Genomic DNA, 26,379 nt, shown 5'->3' on the forward strand with positions numbered 1-26,379 from the left:
AGAGAGTAAGGAGAAAGAGAGGGGAGAAGGACATACATAGACAAATATAGGAGGGAGGGAGTAAGGTAAAGAGATTGAGAGAAGATGAAATGAAAGTTTTATAAAAATGTTAAAGCTATTTGGGTAGTTTCTTTACTCTTTTCCACTTACTGTGTCCATATGTGTGTGTGTGTGTGTGTGTGTGTGTGTGTGTGTGTGTGTGTGTGTGTGTGTGTGTGTTCAGGGCTTTGACAATATCTATTCATTTTTCTTCATCTGACAGGCTTTGAAAACATATATTATGCCTAATATCACTGCAGTAACTGGATTCATCCTTATGGGGCTCTCTAATATCCGTGAACTACAGACTCTATGTGGAATTTCCTTTCTGTTAATATACGTGGTGATCCTAATGAGTAACTTCCTCATCATCACTCTCATTACCCTGGATCAGAAACTCCAATCACCCATGTACTTCTTCCTGAAGAACTTGTCCCTGGTGGATGTCTTTCTAGTGTCTGTCCCAATCCCAAATTTCTTTATCAGTAGCCTAACTCATAACAATTCCATTTCTACTCTTGGATGTGCATGTCAGTTATTCTTCATGGCCTCTTTTGGAGCAGAAGAATTATTTCTCCTGACAGCCATGTCCTATGACCGCTATGTTTCTGTCTGCATTCCCTTGCATTATGACATTATTATGAGTAGTGTCAACTGTGTGCTGCTGGTGGGTGCACCTTGGGTCATTGCATTATTCTTTGCAGCCATATACACAATTCTCATATTTTCCATGCCTTTCTGTGGTTCTAATATAATTCCAGAGATTTTCTGTGATGTTCCTTCTCTATTAAGGATTTCCTGCTCTGACTCATTTGTAGCCATTTACACAAGTCTTGGGATTGCTCTGTGTCTAGGTGTCTTTTGTATCTTCTGTGTTGTGATCTCTTACTTTTACATTTTCTCCACTGTACTGAAGATCCCTACTGCTAAAGGCCAGACCAAAGCATTTGTCACATGTGTACCTCACCTCATTGTTTTCACTATTTTCATTGCTACTGTTTGCTTTGTCTATCTGAAGCCACCCTCAAATACAACATCAATTACAGACAGGTTGTTTTCTTTGCTGTACCCTGTGCTATCTCCAGCCCTTAATCCAGTGATCTACACCCTGAGAAACGCTGAAGTTACTAGCGCTCTGAAAAGGCTATTTCAAATGTTCTACTCAAGAGACTCCTTTCACTTAACATGTCAAATAATTTGAGAGTGACAAAATTCATTACAGTTTTAAGGGAACTTTTAAGATAGCTTTTGGTTGTGAGCCTAGCCTTTAGTAGTTGAACCATCTCTCCAGCCAAAGTTTTAAGATTTTTATCTTTGGAAAGAAATTAATAAATATCTACAATCACTTGATAGCTCTTTTATCATATTTTATAAACAGGAGATGAACACAACCATGGTTAAATGTGTCCATATCATAGAAAGCAAATTAACTCTCAAGGAAGATTCATACTTGGTTTCTATGAGATTCTAACTTGTTGTGAATCATTATAATAGCAGAGAATGCAACAAATTGAGTACAGTGCTTACTTGATATTTACCCTAGTTCATAATGCACCATTAGAAAAACTGTACAGAATATTTATAGAAAGACACTAGGTATTCTTAACCATTGTAATCTATATGTGTCCTTTAGTCTAATGTCTGCAATTGAGGAAGTATTCACCTCTTCTGTGAAGGCAAATGCTTTCTACTGGAGGCTGTGAAGCTGTGGTGGAACCTATTATAACTGTAGCAGAAATCACTTGATGATGACTGATTCTTTTCACTAGTGTGTCTGATGGGAAAGATTGCTTTTTATTGTTCTTTATCTTCTGAAGATTCTGTTTTGTTTTGTTTTTTTTAAAAAATGAACTTAGTGTTTAAAAAGAAATCAAGATCTCTATTAATTTTCAACAATGTTCTCACTTTCAATTAAATTAATGATATTCTATAGTCAGATTGACAAAACATGACTACCTGGAAACCTTGCATGGATCGGGTCAGTATTAAGCTCCTCTCATTATCCTATCTCATTTTTGACAGAAAGATCCAACTATTCTTCTCAATCATTCAGAATCCTGAATAAAGGAATCCAATGCTTTACAATCTACTCTGATGATTTGATACTATACCTATAAATTCAATACCAAGTAATATGTAGCTCATTGAAGCCTATCGAAATGACTGGGATATCACCTTATACTGATGGAACTCAAGTAGTAAGCACAAATTATGGGGAAGTTAGACCATTTTTGCCAAATCATGATTTCAATCTCTATTTGTATATTACTTTTTCTCTCTCAAATTTAGAGCATATTAAGAGCCTGATTTAGAGCAAAATGAGAGTCAACTAAACCTGATTAACTTTATGATACCCTTAATTCACATCTGCCAACACACAAAATAAACAAAATCACCTTTGAAAGTATGCCTCTCCTTGCAATGTCACTGACTCTGTTATGTGTTCATTCCTGGCATACTTTCATTTCTTAAATAAACTTGCTTACTCACCTGTATCTTTCCATAAATTATTAAATCTCAAAGTTGTCAATGTTAAAAGTCAAAGTTTTGAAACGCATAGAAAATACTTCAATACAAAGAATTCTTTGTTCACATTTATTTTATTTTCTAAAATTTCCTACATGTATACTGTATCGATTTCATTTCATCTACACTCACTCTTCCTTCCAACTGATTCCTTGTACTTCCTGAATTTATCTCAAATCCATTTGTTCTATTTAAAAACTTATTGTTGTTCAAATGCACACACCAAAAACAACAATACTCCATAACTATTTCTCAGATGTGGTGTAAGAGAAAATTGAGGGGAGTTTCCCAGCTGATTGATATCTTGTGGTGTTCTTCAAGAAGTAAGTAAATGAACAAAGGGTTAGGCACTTGAGACAGTAATAAGTTACATAAAAAGAAACCTTTATTTCCACATTCAGAAATAAAACAGATAAATATTAAAACTATAAAAGTTCTCTTGCATAGACTGAGGCAATAGTGAAAACTTATAAATTACTTTTCTTTTTAGTAAGTTTAATTCTTTGTGGATTTCACATCATGCACTTTGTGAAATCCCACATGAAAAAACAGAGAAACAAGACAAAAAAGAAAAAAGTACTCTTGTCATAAAGACTGTAGTGTGGCCCCTTAAGTAACCCATTTTACCCTATAATCCATCTTGGCTTGCAAGTGTTCATTACCTTGAGTATGAACCTTGCCAATGATTTCTGCTACACCACTGAGAATGGATTCTCACTAAGGCTCCTCTTGGATTTCCTGTTTTCCTAAATTATGAAGATCCTGCTGTTTTGACCCTTCAGATGTTCCAGGAGTTCATAGGTTTGCATGATGTTGGGGTGTGCCAACTCATAGCCTTGGTTCTGTGCCTGAATGGATGTTAGGTTGGTCAGTTTGCCAGCTTTCCCTCCTGTCACTACCCAGAAAAATTCTCCAGTTCAGCCATTCTAGCTCACCCGATTCAACCTATAGCACGGATAGGTGCCTGTTCGCCTGCTCTCAGGTTCTCAGATTCACGGCACCACGGTATATTTCAGGGCCAGCTCTGTTGTTTTGTCCCAGCAAGGTAGGTTAACGTTTTCCCCAGGTCCTCTTAGGGAGGTAGGGTCAGCTCTACTGCTCTCACACCCTCAGATTTGGCTCACCTGCATCCCTGACCACAGGATGAGCTCTCGTGTGCCGTCCAGGTGAGGTGAATGTCTGTGGTTAGGGTAGCACCATCTTTCCTTAGTTGGAGCATCGAGCTCTCCCCTGAGTCGGAGGGTAAGTTCTGCTGTTGAATTGTCCAGACAGGGCCCTGGCCTGGTATTCTAGGGCTTGCAAAGGGCTGGGCTGACTCTGCACAGCTTGATTTCCACAAGCCCCTCTGATAAAATGAGCCACAGACATCATCACAAACATCAGATCCAGGAACATTAATGCTAACATGACCCTTGGCAGCAGTTCAGTGCCTCATGGACCTTGTGACAGCACAGACCATTCTAAACAATATAGACCAGGTGGCAGGAGAGCCTTCAGTCACCAACATGGTCTCCAGACCCTGTGCATCTGTAGAGCCTTCAGTGATAGCAGTAACTGTGGAAATACCTCAGACCACTGCCACAGCAGGGCCTCAGGCATGACAAGGCCCTATGCAGTAGCACGATTAATATCCCCATGACCCCAGATGGAAACACCAGGCACACTGATCAGTATGGTCCATGCAGAAGCATGATCCTTGGATACCTACATGGTCTTAGGTAGTGATGAACTACCCTTTGTGGTAACTAGAGTCATTGACAACAACTCAGACCCTGGCTGCTACAGGTCTATTTGGCAGCAGTTCTGGCATGTTTGACACCATGGCCCTGCATGACAATGAAGGTCACTCAAAACAGCATATCCTTGATGGGCACATGGATTTTGGATACCCTCATGGTCACAGATTCTGGCCCAGACCCAGACATCTATGTTGTCTTTAGTGACAAAATGGGCCAAAGTAATCCACACTGAACTTGACTGTAGTAGGACCATGGAACCAGACATGGTTTAGGCATCAGTCTGAAACATGGATGTCAGTATGGCCTCAAGTGGCAGTACAGAGTTCTTAGACCAGCCTGGTCCCTAAGGCAGCCTGGCCCATGGACACCAACATAATCTCAGACGGCAGCTGAGACACCTGACATTGGCACATTCTTCAAAAGTCTCAGGAGCTACAAGTGTGAACGCCCAATCAGGCTGGGGAAGGGTGATGGACCCAGATATGTCCTTGGTGGCAACCCTGGTCAGGAAAACACCATGACACCTGTTAACAGCACTAAGAAAAAGTGTGAAAACATATGAGCCTGTAAGCGATACTTTATAAGCAAACCTTAAGCAATATTTACATCAAAAATTCTGAGTGAGCCCATTATATGAATTAAATGTAGCCCTTATCAAATTGGTGCGTGGATAGCAAAGTCAAGGCTAAGTTAAACCTTTAGTTAAAATTTTCTTCAGTTAGCGTTTTCATATGCAAATATAATTTTATTTGCTTTGTGGCCCCCTACCTCACTTGTAACTGGACAAGAGAAAATTGGTAATGAGGGGGAAATTATTAGAAAAAACAACTAAAAATAACAACCTTTGGAGCAGTGTTACAAAAACTTCATACATTAGATGCCACTTAAAATACATACTCAAAAAAAATAAAAAAATAAAAAAAAATACATACTCACATGAAGGTAATCTGAAGGATGCCAGCAAATGAGGGAGAGACAACGTCCAAATTGGCCATTTGTTTTAATCATATGAAGTTCTCAGTATCAAGATTGGGTAATGTCACACTGAATTGTTCTTTCATGGGGATGTCCCAGGACATCCTGGGGCATTCCCAAGACTATAAGTCCCCAAGAACTGACAGCAAAGCAACATTGCTTAAAACAAACTTAACCATCTCATTGAACATAATGATGTTAATCTGAAGCTTACAGAGTGCCTTAACACCTAAACTCTAGTGTATTTATTACAAGGAATTGCTTTTAATGCTGCCAAAGCAGAAATGTTAGCACCAATATCACCAGTGCAAAGGTGACTCTAAGTTTGTGGGAATCACCAAACAATGTCTGAGTTGCCTTAAGGTCCATGCTACATGATGAAACTCATACCCATGACTGCTTTTGTAACCAGGAATTTAAGACTGAAAGCCCCAAGACATATGCTAACATAGAATACAACTGTTCTAAAAAAGAAAAGAAATTTAAAATCTTAGTAATAAAATTATGCCTAATGATAATCTCCTATACTTATAGATCTGTTCATTGATCAGTCGTCATCAGTAAACCTTTCTCCTGCAGCGGATGGGAACTAATAGAGAGACCGACAGTAAAGCATTGTGCAGAGACTAAGGGGCCTTGGAGAAGTCAGCCTTAAATGGGATGTCTCCATCAAATCCTTCCTCTCTAGCCTCAAGGAGCCCCGTGAAAGAGGAAATACCAAGAGTAAAACAAGCAGAGTTGATGGAAGACAGTGACTAAATAAGATCCTCTAAATCAACATGATTTATGTACATATGATTTCACAAAAACTGAGGAACTATGCACAGGTTCTATATGAATGGATCTCAGCATATGCAAGCATAGAACTGAAATGAAAAGTGGGTATATGCCCTCATAGCTAACTCAGAAACAATCTCTAATTGATTACTACTTTCAATAATGTTTTAGTTTCCTTTAAAGAAGTTTCACTTGATGAGCAAGCTACTGTTAAGGATAACATACATTCCAAGCAGGAGATGGGTAAAAAATATAAACTGAAGGGGATCCTTTGAGGTTCATTGCCTCATAAATTTTTGTCATGGCATTTTGTTTGTTTGTTTGTTTGTTTGTTTGTTTAAATCTTACTGTTATATATATTTCTAGTTTACCAGTCAAATCCTTTGCATATATATTCCTGCTTCCAATTTAGTGTTTTTTATGGGTTTCTTCAGTGTTTGAGTGCTTGTGACTCTGCATCTATGTCTGTTATTTTCGACCTTTTCATGGGCTCTTTCCACTTTTTTATTTTGTGCTATTTTGATGCACTAGTTTTTTTGTTTTAGCTTATCTTATATTATTTTATTATATTATTAACCCTTAGTAGTCTATTTGTTTTCTAATGAGAGAAAAAAAAAGGGATGGCTCTGAATGGGAAGACAGGTGAGGAGGGCTTAGGAAGCGTAGAGAGTGGGTTAAGTATTCTGTATAGAATATGTAAAAAGTATTTCTTCAATGAAAGGGAAATGCTTTGTGGTGTGTGCTTTTCTATTTATATGTGCATGTGTATGCGTGTGTTTAGTCAGTTCTCTTCCTCTTGAAAACCCTGATCAATAGAAGTATGTTTTATCTTCTCCTAAGGAAAAACAAATTTTAACATTACTTTCTTCACAGCCTCATTTATCTGTTTGTTTCTAAGACTATAGATGATAGGATTTAAGAATGGTGGAAAAACAGTATAAAATACAGAAAAAGCAATCTCATGAACTGCTTGTGAGGTTCCTGGAAATCTTAGATACACATAGGCACCAGAACCAAAAAACATAGACACCACAATAATGTGAGGGACACAGGTGGAAAAGGCCTTCCCTCGCTCTCCTTTGACAGGAACCCTCAACACAGTTGACAATATGTGAATATATGATATGGCAATGAATGTAAAACAGCTACCGCTGAACCCGATGGCAGTCAGAAGCATCAAGAGTTTGTTGTTAAAGTCATCTGAGCAAGAAATCCTCAACAAAGAGGGGATGTCACAGAAGATCTGAGAGACAACATTGGAGTGACAGAAGGAGAGCTGGAATGTTTCAATAGTGTGTACACTTGCAAGGACAAGACAGATAAGCAGGGAAGCTAGTGTCATCTGAACACAGACTTGGTGGTTCATGATCACAGGATAGAGGAGAGGCTTACAGATGGCCACATAGCGGTCATGAGCCATAACAGTGAGAAAGAGAATCTCTACACATGCGCAAAAGAAGACCAAAAAGACCTGTGCTGCACAGCCAAGCACAGAGATATTTCTGTGGCCAGTGAGAGAGTTGACACAGGCATTGGGGACAGTGACAGAAACGTAGCACACGTCTAAGATGGACAAATTCCTTAGAAAGTAGTGCATGGTGTGTTCAGGGCCTGGTCAACTGTGTCTAAGATGGACAAATTCCTTAGAAAGTAGTACATGGGTGTGTTCAGGGCCTGGTCAACTGTGTCTAAGATGGACAGATTCCTTAGAAAGTAGTACATGGTGTGTTCAGGGCCTGGTCAACTGTGTCTAAGATGGACAAATTCCTTAGAAAGTAGTACATGGTGTGTTCAGGGTCTGGTCAACTGTGTCTAAGATGGACAAATTCCTTAGAAAGTAGTACATGGGTGTGTTCAGGGCCTGGTCAACTGTGGTAGCAATGACAATGGTAAGGTTCCCTAACAGGCTGCCCAGGTACACCAGAAGGAACAGGACACTGAGTAGGAGCCTGAGCTCCCAAGTCTCTGCAAAAACCTCCAGGAGGAACTCGGTCACCAGGGTGGAATTGATCATGGTCTCAAAGTACAGGTTTATCTGAAAAAGAAAAACAACAACAGATAATAACATAAAATATTGAAAGATTACTAGCATTGTTTTAATGCTCTTTATTTCAGTTTCCTAAAGCTTTTGTTTATGTGTGAAAAGTCAAATAATCATCTATTTGTTGCTTTGACTTCTGTATATTTTTCTCATCATGTTTAGTTGTTAATACACATTTATGTGCCAGACTTTCTAATTGAATTGTATGATGCTAAACCCTAAGCGTTGGTTTACATTATAATAACTTTCATAAAGCCTAATTTCCTACCAAATATTAACTTGATTAATATATAGCAAGTTGCTCTTCCAAATAAACTACCTGCAACAATTAAAAATACCCAGAGAAAATTGAAATGTAGGATATAGTTTTAAAACTCAGTTTATATACATATTATGATTTAAGTATATACATATGTACTTGCTTTACATTCTATTAGTATTTTCCTATATACATACAAATGTATATGTATATGAAAAATGATAGGGAATTGAGAGTGAAGGACGAGTCATGGAAGTAATAGAACAGGTAGGAAAAGAGAAATTAAGATGAGCATGGAAGAAGGGGGTTTCTAAGCAACCATATCAAATTTTAGAATATCTGAGACTATCAGAATAGGTCATTTACCTGGAAACTCAAAGATAAATTTGCATGCTTTAAACATTTCTTGGAGAAATCTCAGGTTTTCTTGAATATCACTCATAATATAGATGACAATTTCAATACCATAAATTCAAGGGTTTGTATATGTGAACAGTATCTACATACACATCCACAAAAATTCCTAGAAATATTGTTTGGCAATATTTTGCTTGGGCAAAGAAAATTTTATACATAAAACTAGACATCTTTTATCTTCTTATAAATTAGACTTCTAGCTTGTCTGACACTAATGTATAGTGTAGAGTGTCACACCAAATTCTCCCAGTAGTTATGGATATACACATATTCTCTGAATAATTCTCAATGGAAAAAAATAAGGTCTAAAATTTTTAACCAATTCTAGGGGTGTTAAAGTGCAAATGTTAAAGTATATGAAATTAAAGATAAACTGTGATTAGCTTTCTAAAATATGGTCACAAGTTTTATCAATTACTCATAGCATCCAAAAAGATACTTCCTAGAAACTACAGACCAAATCAGGAAGTTGCATCCATGTCTTTTTTTCCCCTTTTGGCTGAATCATGCTATAGAAAAGAATGTTTTGTCACATACCAAGAGCATCCTCTCACAAATATCCATTATGTATATGCCAAGATAATCATAAACCCCTTTTTTTTGCAAAAGCATTGAATGACATCTGTGAGAGTTTTTAAAACTCTTGCCATGCATATGTTTCAAATGTGAAACAAATGTTGGAAGTTATATGACAATGACAATATAGTAAACAGAAAATAGTGTTGCAATGTGATTGGCATCTTTACTGCAAAGAAAAAGTGAAACTAGGTGATTGATAAGTGACTATTAGGAGTGTTTATCCATGGGAAATCTCTTACAATTGCTTTGAGCAGCTGTGAAAATTAATGGTACTGGTGGTTCTTTTGAGAAATTGAAAGTGTGGATAAATTCAGTCGCCTTTAGCTGTCTTGCTCATTCCACTCAGCAGTTAGTTCTGACTCATTTTTAGTGAATGTTATTTGAATTACTGGTGAAATATTTTTTTTCTCAGAAGACTAGGTGATTATACTGCAATTATTTAGTCTGTTTTCAAAGGTTAAACATTGGTTAAAAACAGACTTTAATCAAGTATACTATACCTGGAACAGGAACTGAGATCAGAAGCAGGAAATGTGTGGTTTCGAGGCAAGAGTGCATGCTGGGCAGAGGGAGTGTAAGTGAAATACAAGAAAGAAGTGATTTGTAAAAAGGGAGACGTTAAATATTTGTTTCACTGTTAGTCTGATAGACTGGGAAGTAGCTTCTTTTGTATGTAAACATTACATTCAACTATTGTTATCCAAAACCAAAGTATCAAAACTCAATTTTAAGATAAAGAGGTCTATCTTTTGAAACCACAAGTAGCCAAGAAAACAGCTCTACAGGATATGGATTGTAAATTGATTTACTTATGGTGAAGGTTATAATGATATCCATCAAGGCTCTGGTAATGAGTTTATTTATCTCCCCTAAATTTGAATTTTCTTTTCTTGGTATTTATATACTTAAAAATGACACATTGAGTGTCATAATTTTAAAGTCATTTGCTGCATCATTTTAAGTGAACATAGCATCTTTAAAAATAATTTTACATCCTTCAAGACAAAAGATATCATCTCTTTTTTATTTTGTTGCCTTTTGAGATTCATAGATGGCTACGTGGTCAATAGCTTGTTGTTCTGGCGTAAGACCTGGGTTTGAATCCTGCCAGCCATGTGGAGGTTCATCACTACCTGTAATTTCACTTCCAGAAGAAATTATGCTTTCTAATATCCATAGGCAGTAAACATATACATCCTGCATTGTAAGTACTTGCAGACAAAATACTCACATACAAAAACTAAAATGAGGGCAGACGGAGCCCCTGGCCAGCAGGGAAACCTGAACCAGCTTTAAAAGACCCATTAGATAGCATCGATAGGAGGAGATGGGCAGGCGCCAAGGCAAGAATTCACCCAATAATCCGAAAAACAACATGAAAACACCAGAACCCAACGATCTTACAACAGAAGGTCTTCAACACCCTAACACAGAAGAAGTGGAAAAAAATTGACTTTATGAAAGCAATAGAGTCCCTTAAACAACATGTGAAAAATGCCCTTATAGAAATGGATGAGAAGTATAACCAAAAGTTTGAAGAAATGAGTAAATACGTACATAATACCCTGGGAAACCAAGAAAGAATGATCAAACAGGTAATGGAAACAGTTCAAGAATTGAAAACTGAAATGGAAGCAAGGAAGAAAACACAAACTGAGGACCAGCTGGATATGGAAAATCTAGGTCAACGAGCAGAGCCAACAGAAACAAGCACAATCAATAGAATACAAGAAATAGAAGAAAGAATCTCAGATGCTGAGGACACCATAAAGAAAATAAATGCACTGATCAAAGAAAACTGCAAAGCCAACAAATTCTCATCACAAAACATTCAGGAATTATGGGACACAATAAAAAGACCAAACCTAAGAATAATAGGAATAGAAGAAGGAGAAGAGTCACAGCTCAAAGGCCCAGAAAATATTTTTAACAAAATTATGGAAGAAAACTTTCCCAACATACAGAAAGATATTCCTTTGAATATTCAAGAAGCATACAGAACACCAAACAGACTGGATCAAAGAAAAACATCCCCTCGCCATATAATAATCAAAACACAAAATATACAGATAAAGAAAGAATATTAAGAGCTGCAAAGGAAAAAGGTTAAGTAACTTATAAAGGTAAACCGATCAGACTTACACCTGACTTCTCTATGGAAACCATGAAAGCCAGAAGGTCCTGGATAGAAGTACTGGAGAAGCTAAGAGACCATGGATGCAAGCCCAGACTACTATACCCAGCCAAGCTTTCGTTCACTATAAATAGAGAAAACAAGACATTCCAGAATAAGAACAAATTTAAACAATATGTAGCCACGAATCCAGCCCTACAGAAAGTAATAGAAGGAAAATCGCAACCCAAGGAATCCAACATTGCCAACACTGCCTACAATAACTGAGGCATCTAACGACCCTTCACCAGCACAACTCAAAGAAGGGAGACACACAAATTCTACTTCCAAAAACAATAAGAATATCCGGAGTAAACAACCACTGGTCATTAATATCACTTACTGTCAATGGGCTCAATTCACCTATAAAAAGGCACAGGCTAAGAGATTGGATACAAAAACAGGATCCAACATTCTGCTGTTTGCAAGAAACACATCTCAACCACAAAGACAGACATCTACTCAGAGTAAAGGGTTGGGAAAAGGTCTTTCACGCAAATGGTCCTAAGAAAAAAGCAGGTGTGGCCATACTAATTTCTAACAAAACTGACTTCAAACTAAAATCAATCAGAAGAGATCGAGATGGACACTTTATACTCATAACAGGAACAATTCATCAGGATGACGTCTCAATCCTGAATATCTACGCCCCTAATATAAAAGCACCCACTTATGTAAAAGAAATATTACTAAATATCAAGGCAGACATCAAACCACACACACTAGTAGTAGGAGACTTCAATACACCTCTCTCAGCAATGGACAGGTCAATCAGACAGAAACCTAATAGAGAATTAAGAGAACTACTGGAGGTAATGAAGCAAATGGACTTAAAAGACATCTATAGAACATTCCATCCAAATAGGAAAGAATATACCTTCTTCTCTGCAGCTCATGGAACCTTCTCAAAAATTGACCACATACTCGGAAACAAAGGAAACCTCCACAGATACAAAAATATCAGTGTCCACCTGTGTCTTATCAGATCACCACGAATTAAAGTTAGAAGGCAACAACCACGCTACCCCCAGAAAACCGACAAACTCATGGAAACTGAACAGATAACTACTGAACCACACCTGGGTCAAGAAAAAAATCAAGAAAGAAATTAAAGTCTTCCTTGAATTTAATGAAAATAAAGGGACAACATACTCAAACCTATGGGACACTATGAAATCAGTGCTAAGAGGAAAGTTCATAGCACTAAGTGCCCACTTAAAGAAAACGGAGAAAGCATACATCGGAGACTTAACAGCACACCTGAAAGCTTTAGAAAAAAAAGAAGCAGACGCACCCAGGAGGAGAAGAAGACTGGAAATAATCAAACTGAAGGCAGAAATCAACAAAATAGAAACACAGAAAACAGTCCAAAGAATCAATGAAACAAAAAGTTGGTTCTTGGAGAAAATCAACAAGATCGACAAACCCCTATCTAAACTAATTAAATGACAGAGAGATAACACGCAAATAAATAAGATCAGAAATGAAAAGGGGGACATAACCACAGACACAGAGGAAATTCAGAGACTCATTAGATATTCTACAAAAGCCTGTATGCCACAAAACTAGAAAATGCAAACGAAATGGACATTTTTTTTAGATAAGTACCATATACCAAAGCTAAACAAGGACCAGGTGAACGATCTAAATAGACCTGTTAGTCGCGAAGAACTAGAAACTGTTATCAAAAATCTCCCTTCCAAAAAAAGCCCAGGACCAGATGATTTCAATGCAGAATTCTACCAGAACTTCCAAGAAGAGCTAATACCTATACTCCTTAATGTATTTCACAATATAGAAACAGAAAAGGCATTGCCAAATTTCTTTTATGAAGCTACAGTTACCCTGATAACAAAACCACACAAAGACCCAACCAAGAAAGAGAATTACAGGCCTATCTCACTCATGAATATCGACGCAAAAATTCTCAATAAAATACTGGCAAACCGAATCCAAGAACACATTAGAAAAATTATCCATCATGATCAAGTAGGCTTCATCCCAGAGATGCAGGGCTGGTTTAACATACGAAATTCTATTAATGTAATCCATCATATAAATAAACTGAAAGAAAAAAAACATATGATCATTTCATTAGATGCTGAAAAGCATTTGACAAAATTCAACACCCCTTTATGATAAAAGTCTTGGAGAGATTAGGGATACAAAGGTCATACCTAAACATAATAAAAGCTATATACAGCAAGCTGACAGCTAACATTAAGTTAAACGGAGAAAAACTCAAAGCCATCCCACTAAAATCAGGAACACGACAAGGATGTCCACTCTCTCCATACCTCTTCAATATAGTGCTTGAAGTTCTAGCAATAGCAATAAGACAACATAAGGAGATCAAGGGGATTCGTATTGGAAAGGAAGAAGTTAAGCTCTCATTATTTGCAGATGATATGATAGTATACATAAGCGACCCCAAAAACTCTACCAAAGAACTCCTACAGCTGATAAACACCTTTAGTAATGTGGCAGGATACAAGATCAACTCCAAAAAATCAATGGCCTTCCTATACACTAAGGATAAGGAAACAGAGAGAGAAATCAGAGAAGCATCACCTTTCACGATAGCCACAAATAGCATAAAATATCTTGGGGTAACTCTGACCAAGGAAGTGAAAGATCTATTTGACAAGAACTTTAAGTCTTTGAAGAAAGAAATTGAAGAGGACACCAGAAAATGGAAGGATCTCCCTTGCTCCTGGATTGGGAGGATCAACATAGTAAAAATGGCAATTTTACCAAAAGCAATCTATAGATTCAATGCAATCCACATCAAGGTCCCATCAAAATTCTTCTCAGATCTGGAGAAGACAATAATCAACTTTATATGGAAAAACAAAAAACCCAGGATAGCCAAAACAATCTTATACAACAAAGGAGCGTCTGGAGGCATTACCATCCCTGACTTCAAACTCTACTACAGAGCTACACTATTGAAAACAGCTTGGTATTGGCATAAAAACAGAGAAGTAGACCAATGGAATTGAATAGAAGACCCTGACATTAACCCACAAACCTATGAACACCTCATTTTCGATAAAGGAGCTAAAAGTATACAATGGAAAAAAGAGAGCATCTTCAACAAATTGTGCTGGCAAAACTGGATGTCAACCTGTAGAAGAATGAAAATAGATCCATATCTATCACCATGCACAAAACTCAAGTCCAAATGGATTAAAGACCTCAATATCAGTCCGAACACAGTGAACCTGATAGAAGAGAAAGTGGGAAGTACTCTACAACACAGGCGCACAGGAGACCACTTCCTACGTATAACCCCAGCAGCACAGACATTAAGGACCTCATTGAATAAATGGGACCTCCTGAGACTGAGAAGCTTCTGTAAAGCAAAGGACACTGTCGCTAAGACACAAAGGCAACCCACTGACTGGGAGAAGATCTTCACCAACCCCGCAACTGATAAAGGTCTGATCTCCAAAATATATAAAGATCTCAAGAAACTAGACCATAAAGGGCTAATCAACCCAATTATAAAACGGGGCACTGAGCTGAACATAGAATTCTCAACAGAAGGACTTCAAATGGCCAAAAGACACTTAAGGTCATGCTCAACTTCCTTAGCGATCAGGGAAATGCCAATCAAGACAACTTTAAGATACCATCTTACACCCGTCAGAATGGCTAAAATCAAAAACACCGGTTGTGGAGAAAGGGGTACACTCATCCATTGCTGGTGGGAATGCAAACTTGTGCAACCACTTTGGAAAGCAGTGTGGTGGTTTCTCAGGAAATTCAGGATCAACTTACCCCTGGACCCAGCAATACCACTCTTGGGAATATACCCAAGAGTGGCCTTATCATACAACAAAAGTAAATGCTCAACTATGTTCATAGCAGCATTGTTTGTAATAGCCAGAACCTGGAAACAACCTAGATGCCCTTCAATGGAAGAATGGATGAAGAAAGTATGGAATATATACATATTAGAGTATTACTCAACAGTAAAAAACAAGGACTTCTTGAATTTTGCATACAAATGGATGGAAATAGAAAACACTATCCTGAGTGAGGTAAGCCAGACCCAAAAAGAGGAACATGGGATGTGCTCACTCATATTTGGTTTCTAGCCATAAATAAAGGACATTGAGCTTATAATTTGCTATCCTAGAGAAGCTAAACAAGAAGGTGAATCCAAAGACACACATATAGGCATCCTCCTGAATAGTAACCTTCATCAGGCAATGAAAGGAGACAGAGACAGAGACCCACATTGGAGCACCAGATATAAATCTCAAGGTCCAAATCAGGAGCAGAAGGAGAGAGAGCATGAGCAAGGAACTCAGGACCGCAAGGGGTGAACCCACACACTGAGACAATGGGGATGTTCTATTGGGAACTCACCAAGGCCAGCTGGCCTGGGGCTGAAAAAGCCTGGGATAAAACCAGACTCTCTGAATATAGCGGACAATGAGGACTACTGAGATCTCAAGAACAATGGCAATGGGTTTCTGATTCTACTGCACATTCTGGCTTTGTGGGAGCCTAGGCAGTTTGGATGCTCAACTTACTAGACCTGAATGGAGGTGGAGGCTCCTTGGACTTCCCACAGGGCAAGGAACCCTGATTGCTCTTCGGGCTGATGGGGGGGGACCTAATTGGGGGAGGGGGAGGGAAATGGGAGGCGGTGGCGGGGAAGAGACAGAAAAATTTAATAAATAAATAAATTAAAAAATAAAAATAAAAAATAAAACCTCAAAAAAAACTAAAATGAATAAATAAATATAAAGAATGCCAGATAGTGATGACACGTGCCTTCTAATCCCAGCACTCAGAAGGTAAAGGCAAGGGAGATTGACGAGTTCAAGGCCAGCCTGGATTACAGAGATAATTTCAGGACAATCAGGGCTACACAGAGAAACCCAGTTTTCAAAAACTAAATCAAAACTAACAAAACAAAAGCAATAATTTGACAGTTGCCCATTTATCAAACCTTGATTCTTTTAATTTTACTTTACTTTCAATTTTTTACTAGATATAATTAAATTAAGTGAAATATTTTATCTGTTTAAACCAAGAGATATATTGTGTCAGATAAAGAACCATTCATGTCCTATTTATAAAAGTCTAATCTGATTGACCCACACACGTGGTAGGGATGGAAAACAGATATTTCTAGCATAAGGAAACCTAAGTAAAATAGAAGGAATATTCTTTTATCAGATATTACAAAATTTAAGTTTAAAAAATTGTCTCTCGAGGCAGAGACCATTCCCAAATAAAAGGACTCCAAAAGGAACTAATTACAATCACAGATACTGTGCTTTTGAACAGAGAGCAGCTCTATTTAACAGCAAGCTGACAGATTTGAAATCAGTACCACAATGGAGATAGTACCGTTTTGAATACTCAACCTTCAATAGTAAGTCTTACTGAAAACAAATTTTTAAAATTGTAGGTATGAACCCCATGGAACAGGAGGACTTAACATAAATATATGGAAAATTTACCTCAAGAGTGTCAGGATAAATATGCACTAAGTATTCTCCAACAATAACTCATCAGTACTTCAGCACCTGTGGAGATATCTGTATTGTGTCTTTCATCCATTTACAGCAGAAAGGATTGTCCTGGAGAACATTATGCTGAGTGAAATAAACCCAGCACACCACATAATGAGACAAAATGTGTCTTAACAAGTCAAGAGACAAAGCAAACAACTGCAAGTTTGTTTATTTAAAGAAGCAACTTTTGACAAGACTGGACATACACTGGGTGATCTGGATATTGATGAGAAACTAGCTTAAAAAGATTGAACATTCTATCAACTGAATACTTTGAGTTGTTTATTTGATATGTTAAGCATTGCTTATCTTTTTTAAATATGTATATGCATATGATTTCCACATATTAAACATATAATTATAGCAAAAATTGTGAAAACACTAAGGACTAAATAAACTAAAACTCTGACAACTAAAGTCATAAGGTTCCAGTCAGGAAAAAGTCTTTATAAATACTACTGGAGTTTTTTATAATTAGTTGAGGGCAGGTGCTGGCTCTGCAGAGGAACTAGATTCAGATTACAGCACCTACATGGTGGCCCCCACCATCCATAAATCCAGATCTAGGGGATACAGCATTCTTTTCTGGCCTCTAAAGGTATGCACGCAGCTGATATGCAAAAGTTCATGCAAGCAAAACCTACATATACTTGCATTTAGGAATATATTTGTACATTTACATACATGTATATGTAACAACAAATAATAAAAGGCATGATATTGAAAGAAAGCAAAAGGGGGCATAAAGAATGGTTTGAAGGGAGGGGGAAATATAATCATAATTTTACAGAAGAAAGTTAATATTTAAAACCACTTTCAAAGTAATACTTGTATAAGATTATTTTACACTAGCCATATACACATCTTATTATATGTGTAATACATACAAAAATATATTAACATTATTGCATATAGTATTTTTTAAAAATACAAATCTATTTTGTGTTATATAAAATGTTTTAATCCTTAAGTCATTTCTAGGATTTGTTTATGTGTAGTTGTGCACATTTTGCAAATTTTGAATAAAGAAAAGAATATTTGAAAGTACAAGCTATTATATAGGTGACATAGAAACACAATGATTTGGTTCTATATGTGATATTTTAATTACCATAGTCCATGATACTACTCTTGCCTTTTAAATGTAACTTCTATACTGTAGCAATATTTATCTGTGATGGATTTATGTAAAGTGGTGGAACACTGTCTTCACACATTTTTAAATGATATTGCTGATTATTTCTTATATAAAAATGTAATTTTTCTCAAATATTCAGGACTTGCCATTGTAATTCCATCCCTTCTTAAAACATTTCAAACTGATGTGGGGGATTTCTGGGAAATCCCTAGTAAGTAACGAGGAAGTTCAGGGTAATAGCTATGTTCAAAGGACACTCACCAAAGTCATGATCATCATTGTAAATGAGAATGAAGCTCTCTGTTTTTAAAGTTTTCAAATCAAAGTCTTAAATACAATTCGTCCTGTCATTCTCAGGTTAATTGAAGTCTCCAGATGAATAAAACCCCATTCTTGCCTCTTAAAAATTGGCTAGTTTTGTTCCTTTTTTATTTACATATGGACATCCTCTTGAGTGCAAAGGTTCTGGAACACAGTTCTTAATTGGGACAAAATGCCCAAAGGTAATATAGGTAGATAATGATTTTAATAGAACTAGTAACAGTGGACCCAATTAAAATAAAGAAATAGACACAAGCAGAAGGACCAGACAAGGTATCACCTGAGGCATCTGAAAGTGTGGAGATCATGATGGAGATAAGGAAACTTAGTGGGAAGCACAAGGATAGTCTGAAACAACTGAAAATTGTTTGGGGCACCTATGATGGGGGTTGAGAAAACCAGAGTATCGAGGAACATGTGTACACTGGATGTCCACCTCATGAGGTTATAGAGAAACAAGGACTCTTAGGGGAACCTTTTTAGCAGCTTTCTATGTTGTGTCCTGAAGGAGAAGCCAGCTGTGTCAATGCATACTGAACATTTGAGTGGGGCTGAAATGGAAGTAATGGGTTAAATTGTTTGATGGAGAACATTTTAATGTAATATAATATTAAGTTTGGGATGTGGTTATTTATCACTGTCTGTTGGGATTTATAATGAGAATTCAATTAATTTGGCTAAAATAATATGCAGTTTGTGAAGAAAAGAATATGAACAATGTTAAAGCTATGGACAAAGAGAGTACAGACAAAACATCTGTAATTGTTTAAAAAGATTAGCCCAATTAAGAAAAAATGAGCTATGCACTGCTGTAAAGGAAAGATACCTTGAAATCCAAACCCTACCTACCAAAGGTTGTAAATTAACTATGTTCAGACTGATTCTAAAGGAGAAATATGGGGTTGATTATTTTACTAGCAGACTCCCTGCTCAAAACAACCACATAGAGTATTTTCTCAGGTTCCAATACTAAGCCACACAGAGGTCATTTTATCAGTGACAGATGAGGCCAAACTATATCTTAAGCTTCTAGAGTAACTACAATTTATCCTGCATTTGATGCCAATTTTACTGGAACTCAAAATGCCAGGGTTTTGGAGCCTTGGAAGATTATAATAAGGTTTAAGAATTCCAATGAGATCAGGCAATGAGTGTCATGTTTGAATTTCTTTGCGGACGCTCTGTGTGGTCTTTACAGGAAACTATGAAGACAAAGTTAAAGTTAGAGTGCAAAATTTAGCATATTGGAGATGCAAAGATAATGATGTGCCTGCCTTGGAAAACTGTAGCCATAATGTGAACCCAGGCCAAGAGAGGTCATATTTGTTACAGGAAGAAGAAGTAGAACAGTAGAACTATCCATCTAATTAAAAGATGCCACCAAAATGCTCCAGACAGACATGGTGTTGAAATGTATGGTGTTTGCATTGATGGATCTTGAGATTTCCTTGATCTAGTCTTGTTTTCCTACCATTTTTCCTTTTGGAGTGAAAATGGTTATTTTGAAGGATTGTATATTGGAAATATGTAAATTAACTTTCAGTTTTACAGGTGTTTATATTAAGAGAGTTGTTTGGGTTGCAGAAGGGACTGTAGGCTTTGGAACATGTTAAAATGACTGAGTTTAGAGTATTCTTATGTATTTTGTTTTGAGAAGACTCCTGTAATAAACATTAACATTAATGACTCCGTGATGGAACTACTATTCATGACCTAAATCTCAACATGTAGACAACATTATGAAATGAAAACAAAGGACCAATCCAACAAATTCTATAGTTTTGGGAAAAAATCTCTAAGTGTACTAACCTTGTATTTTGACATCTCTAGTTCTGTTTATGTCTCAGTGTACTTGTGAACTAGAATATTTTCCCAGGATGTTATTTTTATGCTTAAAAGATACTCCAGGGGAGATTTGGTGCTAACTTGGAATCTGAAATGTAGAGTGTGGTTTCAACATCCTAATGAAAACTTTCTGCTGTCTAAAACTTGTGTTCAATGAGTTTTCTCTGGTGGGTACCCATCATTTTTGTAGGTCCCACAGATTTAGAATCACAGATGTCAGACCTCAAGACATAAAGGTGTGGTGTGGGACAATTCTGTATTCTGTCAATTATGTTTTAAATAAATGTTGTTTGGCCAGTAGCCAGGCAGGAAGTATAGGCAAGACAACCAGGCAGGAAGTAGAGGTGGGATAATGAGAACAGGAGTATTCTGTCAAGAAGGAAGCTCTTTCTGTAGTCTTGCCCCAACCACAGAGGAAGGAAGATGTGATTGCTCCTACTGAAAAAGGTACCTAGCCATGTGGCTAACAGAGATAAGAATAATGGGTTAATATAAGTTATAAGAGTTAATAAGAAGCCTGAACTAATGGACCAATTGGTTTGTAATTAATATAGATCTTCGTGTGATTTCTTTGGGGCTAAATGTCTGTGGGACCTGGTAGGAGGACAGAAACCAGGCAGGGCAGAAGACTCAGTCAACAGGAGTGGGTTCATCTTAGAGCCTCTCAGCACATGGATTGGTGTGGTTGTCACAGGGCTTCTACGATGCATAGCCTGAGATGTTCCAGGTCTCCAGGGTTTCCTTTGATTAATTGCTATATAAAGTGTATGAGGAATTTAAAATTTCCAACTCAAAAGTAAACAAAATTTAAAGTTGCCTGGTCTTTTGGTCTGGCCATACAGCAGAGGGTGGACACAGTCACTGAAATAAAGTCAGAGAATGGTATGAGATGTTACTGAATTCAGTAACACTCTGTTCAGGTGTTTGGGTGTTTAGTGGTCACACCTGGTTGTTTTACTGTGCGTTTCTCTCTCTCTCTCTCTCTCTCTCTCTCTCTCTCTCTCTCTCTCTCTCTCTCTCCCTCTCTCCCTCCCTGTGTCCCTGTGTTTCTGAACTAATGGACCAATCGGTTTGTAATTAATATAGATCTTCGTGTGATTTCTTTGGGGCTAAATGGCTGTGGGACCTGGTAGGAGGACAGAAACCAGGCAGGGCAGAAGACTCAGTCAACAGGAGTGGGTTCATCTTAGAGCCTCTCAGCACATGGATTGGTGTGGTTGTCACAGGGCTTCTACGATGTCTTTCTCTTTATTTCTCTTGGGTCTGTTTTCCTTATTTTCCTTATTTTTTAGTTGTTTCTCTGTTGTGAGAGCCTACACACAGCACCCAAACCCTGCCTTGCTTAAGACCTGTACTCTATCGCTGGATTCTGAACTCTTTCTGCTCTGACAGGTTGGTCAGAGATATTCAAAGATTTATTGTTTCCACTTTGGAATACTCAATTGTTTATTATTTCAGGTCCTCCTCAGGGTCCAGGTCATTCTTGATCCCTGTCCGTGTGGAGGCAGGGAAGGATCAGGAATCTCATCCAAAAACACCTGTTGTCAAAACAGAATGAAGATAGGGAAGGGAAAATTGTTCCATTAATTGTGTTAATTCTCTCCAGAATTAGCCCTGTAGTAATGGGGAAAAAGTAAGTACCATTCCCCTGTCTTTTCTGACTTGCCACCTTTTCATCCAATAGTCTCTGTAGTTGCAAACTCAAAACCCACCATTCTCTGAAAAAAAGTAGAAAAACTTCCCCTAGCTAGGTCAGGGGATGACTGTAGGATATTGTAACCTGGAAATAATGCAATCATTTTCTGTCCAACAATGACCAAGGAGACTTTAAACCAAAGGTAGTTGGTAAAAAAAAAAGAATTCTCTATTGCCCAGTTTGACAAATAATTAGAAAACAACTTTTTAAACATTTAAAATAATTAAAAGTATAGATAAGCCCCAGTATTGGAATTTTTGCATAAACTGAAAGTCAAAGTCACGTTCCCTGTGGAATAAAAATAAATGCAAAGATGGAAAGTAAACAGAGATTCTAAATATAGTATTTTATTGTGTTTTATTTCAATTGTTTGACTTTTAAGGAAGGAACAACAGCTGCTCAATGACATTTGAGTGCACATGCTGCTAAATCAATCCAACCTATATAGTTTGAAAATGTCTCGAGTTCAAAATTTAAGTCAGAAGATATGTTGCTTTGGAGAAGAGGTTTTGCTTTATTTCCCCAGGAAATGAGAGGCTGTAGACTCATTCTGCTTTAAGGAAAGTAAAGTGTAATCAAGGGAAATGCCCTGAAAAATCTCTAATAGAAGTGGATGTCCCAGATGATGTTACCTTATAGAAGGCCTCTGCTGCAGTTTCTTCTGAGTTCTACACCTAGAACTGCTTCAAGACTGCTGGCTGAGATGATCCAGCCTCACAGAATACAGTCAAGACTTGATCATATCCTAAATTTTCTTTGACCCTCCATAAGATTATCAACACTGCCAATCAGCAGGAAGTAGCCTAGCAAACTACTCCCACATTCCCCAAAAAATGGATTATGTATGTTTTTATTATTGTTGTTGTTTGGTGTATTGGTTATAATTTTTTATGGATAACGACCAGGAAAACAGCTAAATGAGATTGGATTCAGGTTATAATTTTGAGAAGAAAAGCAGGGAAAATGCTATGGGAAAACACTCTTTTGCAATTTAAACATTTGTCACTCATACAGGTTTAGTCAAATGCTGATTGTCAAGTAGCCAGGGAGGAAATAAAGTTGGGGCAACAAGACTAGAGAACTTTTGTAAGATGAAAAGCAGAGAATAGCCAGGTGTGGAAGAAGCAAGATGAGAATACCTCAGTGAGAAAAAGTACCAAGCAATGTGATTAAATATAGATAAGTATTATGGGTTAATTTAAGTTGTAAGAGCTAGTTAATAATAAGCATTAGCTAAGAAGCCAAACATTTTTTTTAAATATTTATTTATTTATTATGTATACAATATTCTGTCTGTGTGTATGTCTGCAGGCCGGAAGAGGGCACCAGACCTCTTTACAGATAGTTGTGAGCCACCATGTGGTTGCCGGGAATTGAACTCAGGACCTTTGGAAGAGCAGGCAATGCTCTTAACCACTGAGCCATCTCTCCAGCCCAAGAAGCCAAACATTTTATAATTAATATAAGTCTCTGTGTGTTTCTTTGGGACTGAACGACTACAGGACTGGGCAGGATCAAAATTTCTGTCTATATAATAATAAGTTTTAAAATGGAAAAACTCATAGTTGTACTTTATACACAAAAAAATATTAAAAGCAATGGTTTTCTGTTGTAACAAAAATAATGTTTAAAGAGGCAACATCTTTGGTTGTGGAATTTAAGTAATTTGAACAGTATCAAACTTATTTTCTCTGTTTTGTTTTGATAATGCATATCACCCCATGTTATTTTCTCTACAAGCTTTAGTATTCTTTTGGCAACAATAGTCTTCACTTTTCCCATCTGTGTGAGGCTCTACCACTTTTAGGAAGCTCCCCAGTTTAGCGCTCTACTGTAGGTTATGACTTTTCTTTTACATTACTAAATAATTTATGATTTCATAAAAGATACAAACTCAGTATGGGCTTTATTTTCGTATTGCTGTTGTCATATTGCAGATTAAAGCCTTTCAATGCTAATTCAGTTAGTACTTTATATGCTAAAGATTATGACTTAAGAAAAATCCTATTGGAGGCTGAGATATCAAATGATTCATCCCCATAACTACTTTCAAGATCCCAGACTATAGGCAATGACAACCAATGAAGTCATTAGGGGCACCATTCACAGTTCCTGTGGTGACATTTCTTGTCCTGTAAAGAATTTCTGCTCTTCTCTAGTCCCCAAGGGAATACATTTTGACCCTCAACAAAGAGAATTCCTCAGGGAATCTATTTAGTTGTCTCAAGGTTCTAGGATGATGAAATCATAATTCCTCTCAGGAGGGGACTTCTGAACTCACTTTTTCCTGTAATGTGACCACAGTAGGAAATTACACCTGAGAAATACGAAAGAATGTGGTGCTACCAAGAGTACCAATGCTGCGTCATGGACAGTAGCACAAGGAGAAGACACATGATTTCCTCTGAGTTTCCTGAGGAGTGTACTCACTTCTTAGCTTTGCTGAAAATGAAAATTCAGAGTGTGATTAACTGATAATACTAAAGTTGTGTAAAATGACAATTAAGAACACTTCAGGTAAGTGCACTGCGGAAGAATTGTATGTGTCATTCCTCAAATGTTTATGGGTAATAGCGAGACCACCCAAATATCTGCCAGTAACATTTTTGTGATTTACATAATGTTATGAAGACAGACAATATTCTTCCTCATGTATGTAGGGTGAATGATATATCCTAGAAGGTAAAATAAAAAACTGTGTATGAGCTGCTTTTATTTTTTTATTTTTTTTAGCTGCTTTTATTTTTGACTATTAATAGAAGCTTTTGCTCATTTCAAGTTCATTTTCTCTGTCTTTCAGTTCTCTTCTAACTTACATGAGTGGAAAAACGTACTCTTTTGTCAATTCTAATAGCAGAATTAGAACCACGTTGTGTTTTAGTAAAGTAATAGGGACTTTGGGAGGGGATCACATCAGTCTAGTTTCACACACACAATCTGGTTAAATTATTTTAAAATAATTAATGTAGCCTTTCTTGTTAATGATGAAATAAAAGCAGTATAATATCCTAAAAACAATAGAAACCATTTGGAATATTGCCTTTTATATATAGCAATACATAATATTACTTTTAAAGACAAGATTTTTTTAAAAAGAGAAACATTTTTTAAATTAGTTCTAATTTATTTTTTATTATAAGATGTTTTCTTGAATTGGATATTCTCCTTAATTTCTCAAACTTTTTAAAATTAGTTTATATATGAATAGCAGAAGTTTTTTAAACAACTGAAGGAATAGCCTCAGTAATTTTAGGGAATTAGTATTTGTAGCTTCTGGTAAGAAAAAATAAAATATTGCCAAAATACTGACATTACTTTGTCTTTGAATTATGTCTGAGAAAAAGTAACTTCCAACAAAATTTCTCCTCTATATAAATAATATTACTGGGTGTAATTACCTTATGGAATGAAGGATGAAATACATTGAATTAATGATGTTTTATTTCTCAAAATCTCCAGAAAGCATTGAAATAAGAAGTGGCAGGCAGAAGAAAAAAATGACAATTTCAATTCTACTGTTGATTTCATTGTGATGTGACATATTTACACAGTGTATTTTATTGTAAAGAGCTCATAATCAAACAACATTGTGAATGAAAATAATATTTTATTAGGTTTAAGAAGATTTTTAAACTTTGTAATCATCACTTGGATATTTTTGACATGGATACATGTAAATATATCCATGGGGAATTCTTATGAATTCTATAGTTTTTATTCTGATTAGTTTGAGGAAATAGGAAGACATGAAAATAATAAAGATAAAGAAGTCAGAGACCAGGCAAGTTAAATTGATGTTCAGGAACAAAATGTCTGTTTAAACTCATGTCCTTATTTCCCTCCACTCAGAAGTTCATATGCAAATAAAGACCACAGATTTAAAATCAGGGAAGTCTTTTGTCTAACAGGGTGCAATGTACTGCCAAGGCCGTCACCAGCAACTGCACCAAATATTGATTGTTGCATCTGTTCATTAGGAAACAAGGTCCCAAGTGTCAGCTGGTGCCACGGTCTTCCTTAGTCTTTAAAACAACTGTTCAGGGTTCCACCAATGCCCTAATACCCGTGTGATATGATGGTGGGAGAGTGAACGGTTTACTTTGATTTTCATTGGAAATTTGTTTGTCATATGAAGCCAGACAATAAATGTATATTAGGGGTGAGATTGTCAGTTACATTTCCAACAGCTTTCGTTTGCTCTGGTTGCTAGGGATCACTTAGGGTCACGACATAAATGAACAACATGGCACAGTCCTGATTCCCACCCACCTACCGTCACCTGAAAGCGGTTGTTCCCTCCCAGAGCAGAGACGAACG

At 36.9% G+C, this 26,379-nt stretch overlaps 2 protein-coding genes across 2 annotated transcripts; one reads left to right on the forward strand and one right to left on the reverse strand.

Annotated features, from left to right (window-relative positions):
- The first annotated feature begins 280 nt into the window (after positions 1 to 280).
- Positions 281 to 1,240, forward strand: LOC142837460 (olfactory receptor 14A2-like). The gene has a single exon (XM_075952543.1). It carries the CDS (start codon positions 281 to 283, stop codon positions 1,238 to 1,240), a length of 960 nt encoding a protein of 319 aa, XP_075808658.1.
- A 5,651-nt stretch (positions 1,241 to 6,891) lies between these two features.
- On the reverse strand, positions 6,892 to 8,070 carry LOC142837561 (olfactory receptor 14C36-like). Its single transcript, XM_075952707.1, has 2 exons — positions 7,880 to 8,070; positions 6,892 to 7,636 (listed from the first exon to the last, which is right to left on the reverse strand). Exons 1-2 carry the CDS (start codon positions 8,068 to 8,070, stop codon positions 6,892 to 6,894), a joined length of 936 nt encoding a protein of 311 aa, XP_075808822.1.
- Between the last annotated feature and the right edge of the window lie 18,309 nt (positions 8,071 to 26,379).

This window comes from Microtus pennsylvanicus, chromosome 18 (genome assembly GCF_037038515.1).
Source record: "Microtus pennsylvanicus isolate mMicPen1 chromosome 18, mMicPen1.hap1, whole genome shotgun sequence".
Lineage (NCBI taxonomy): Eukaryota > Metazoa > Chordata > Mammalia > Rodentia > Cricetidae > Microtus > Microtus pennsylvanicus.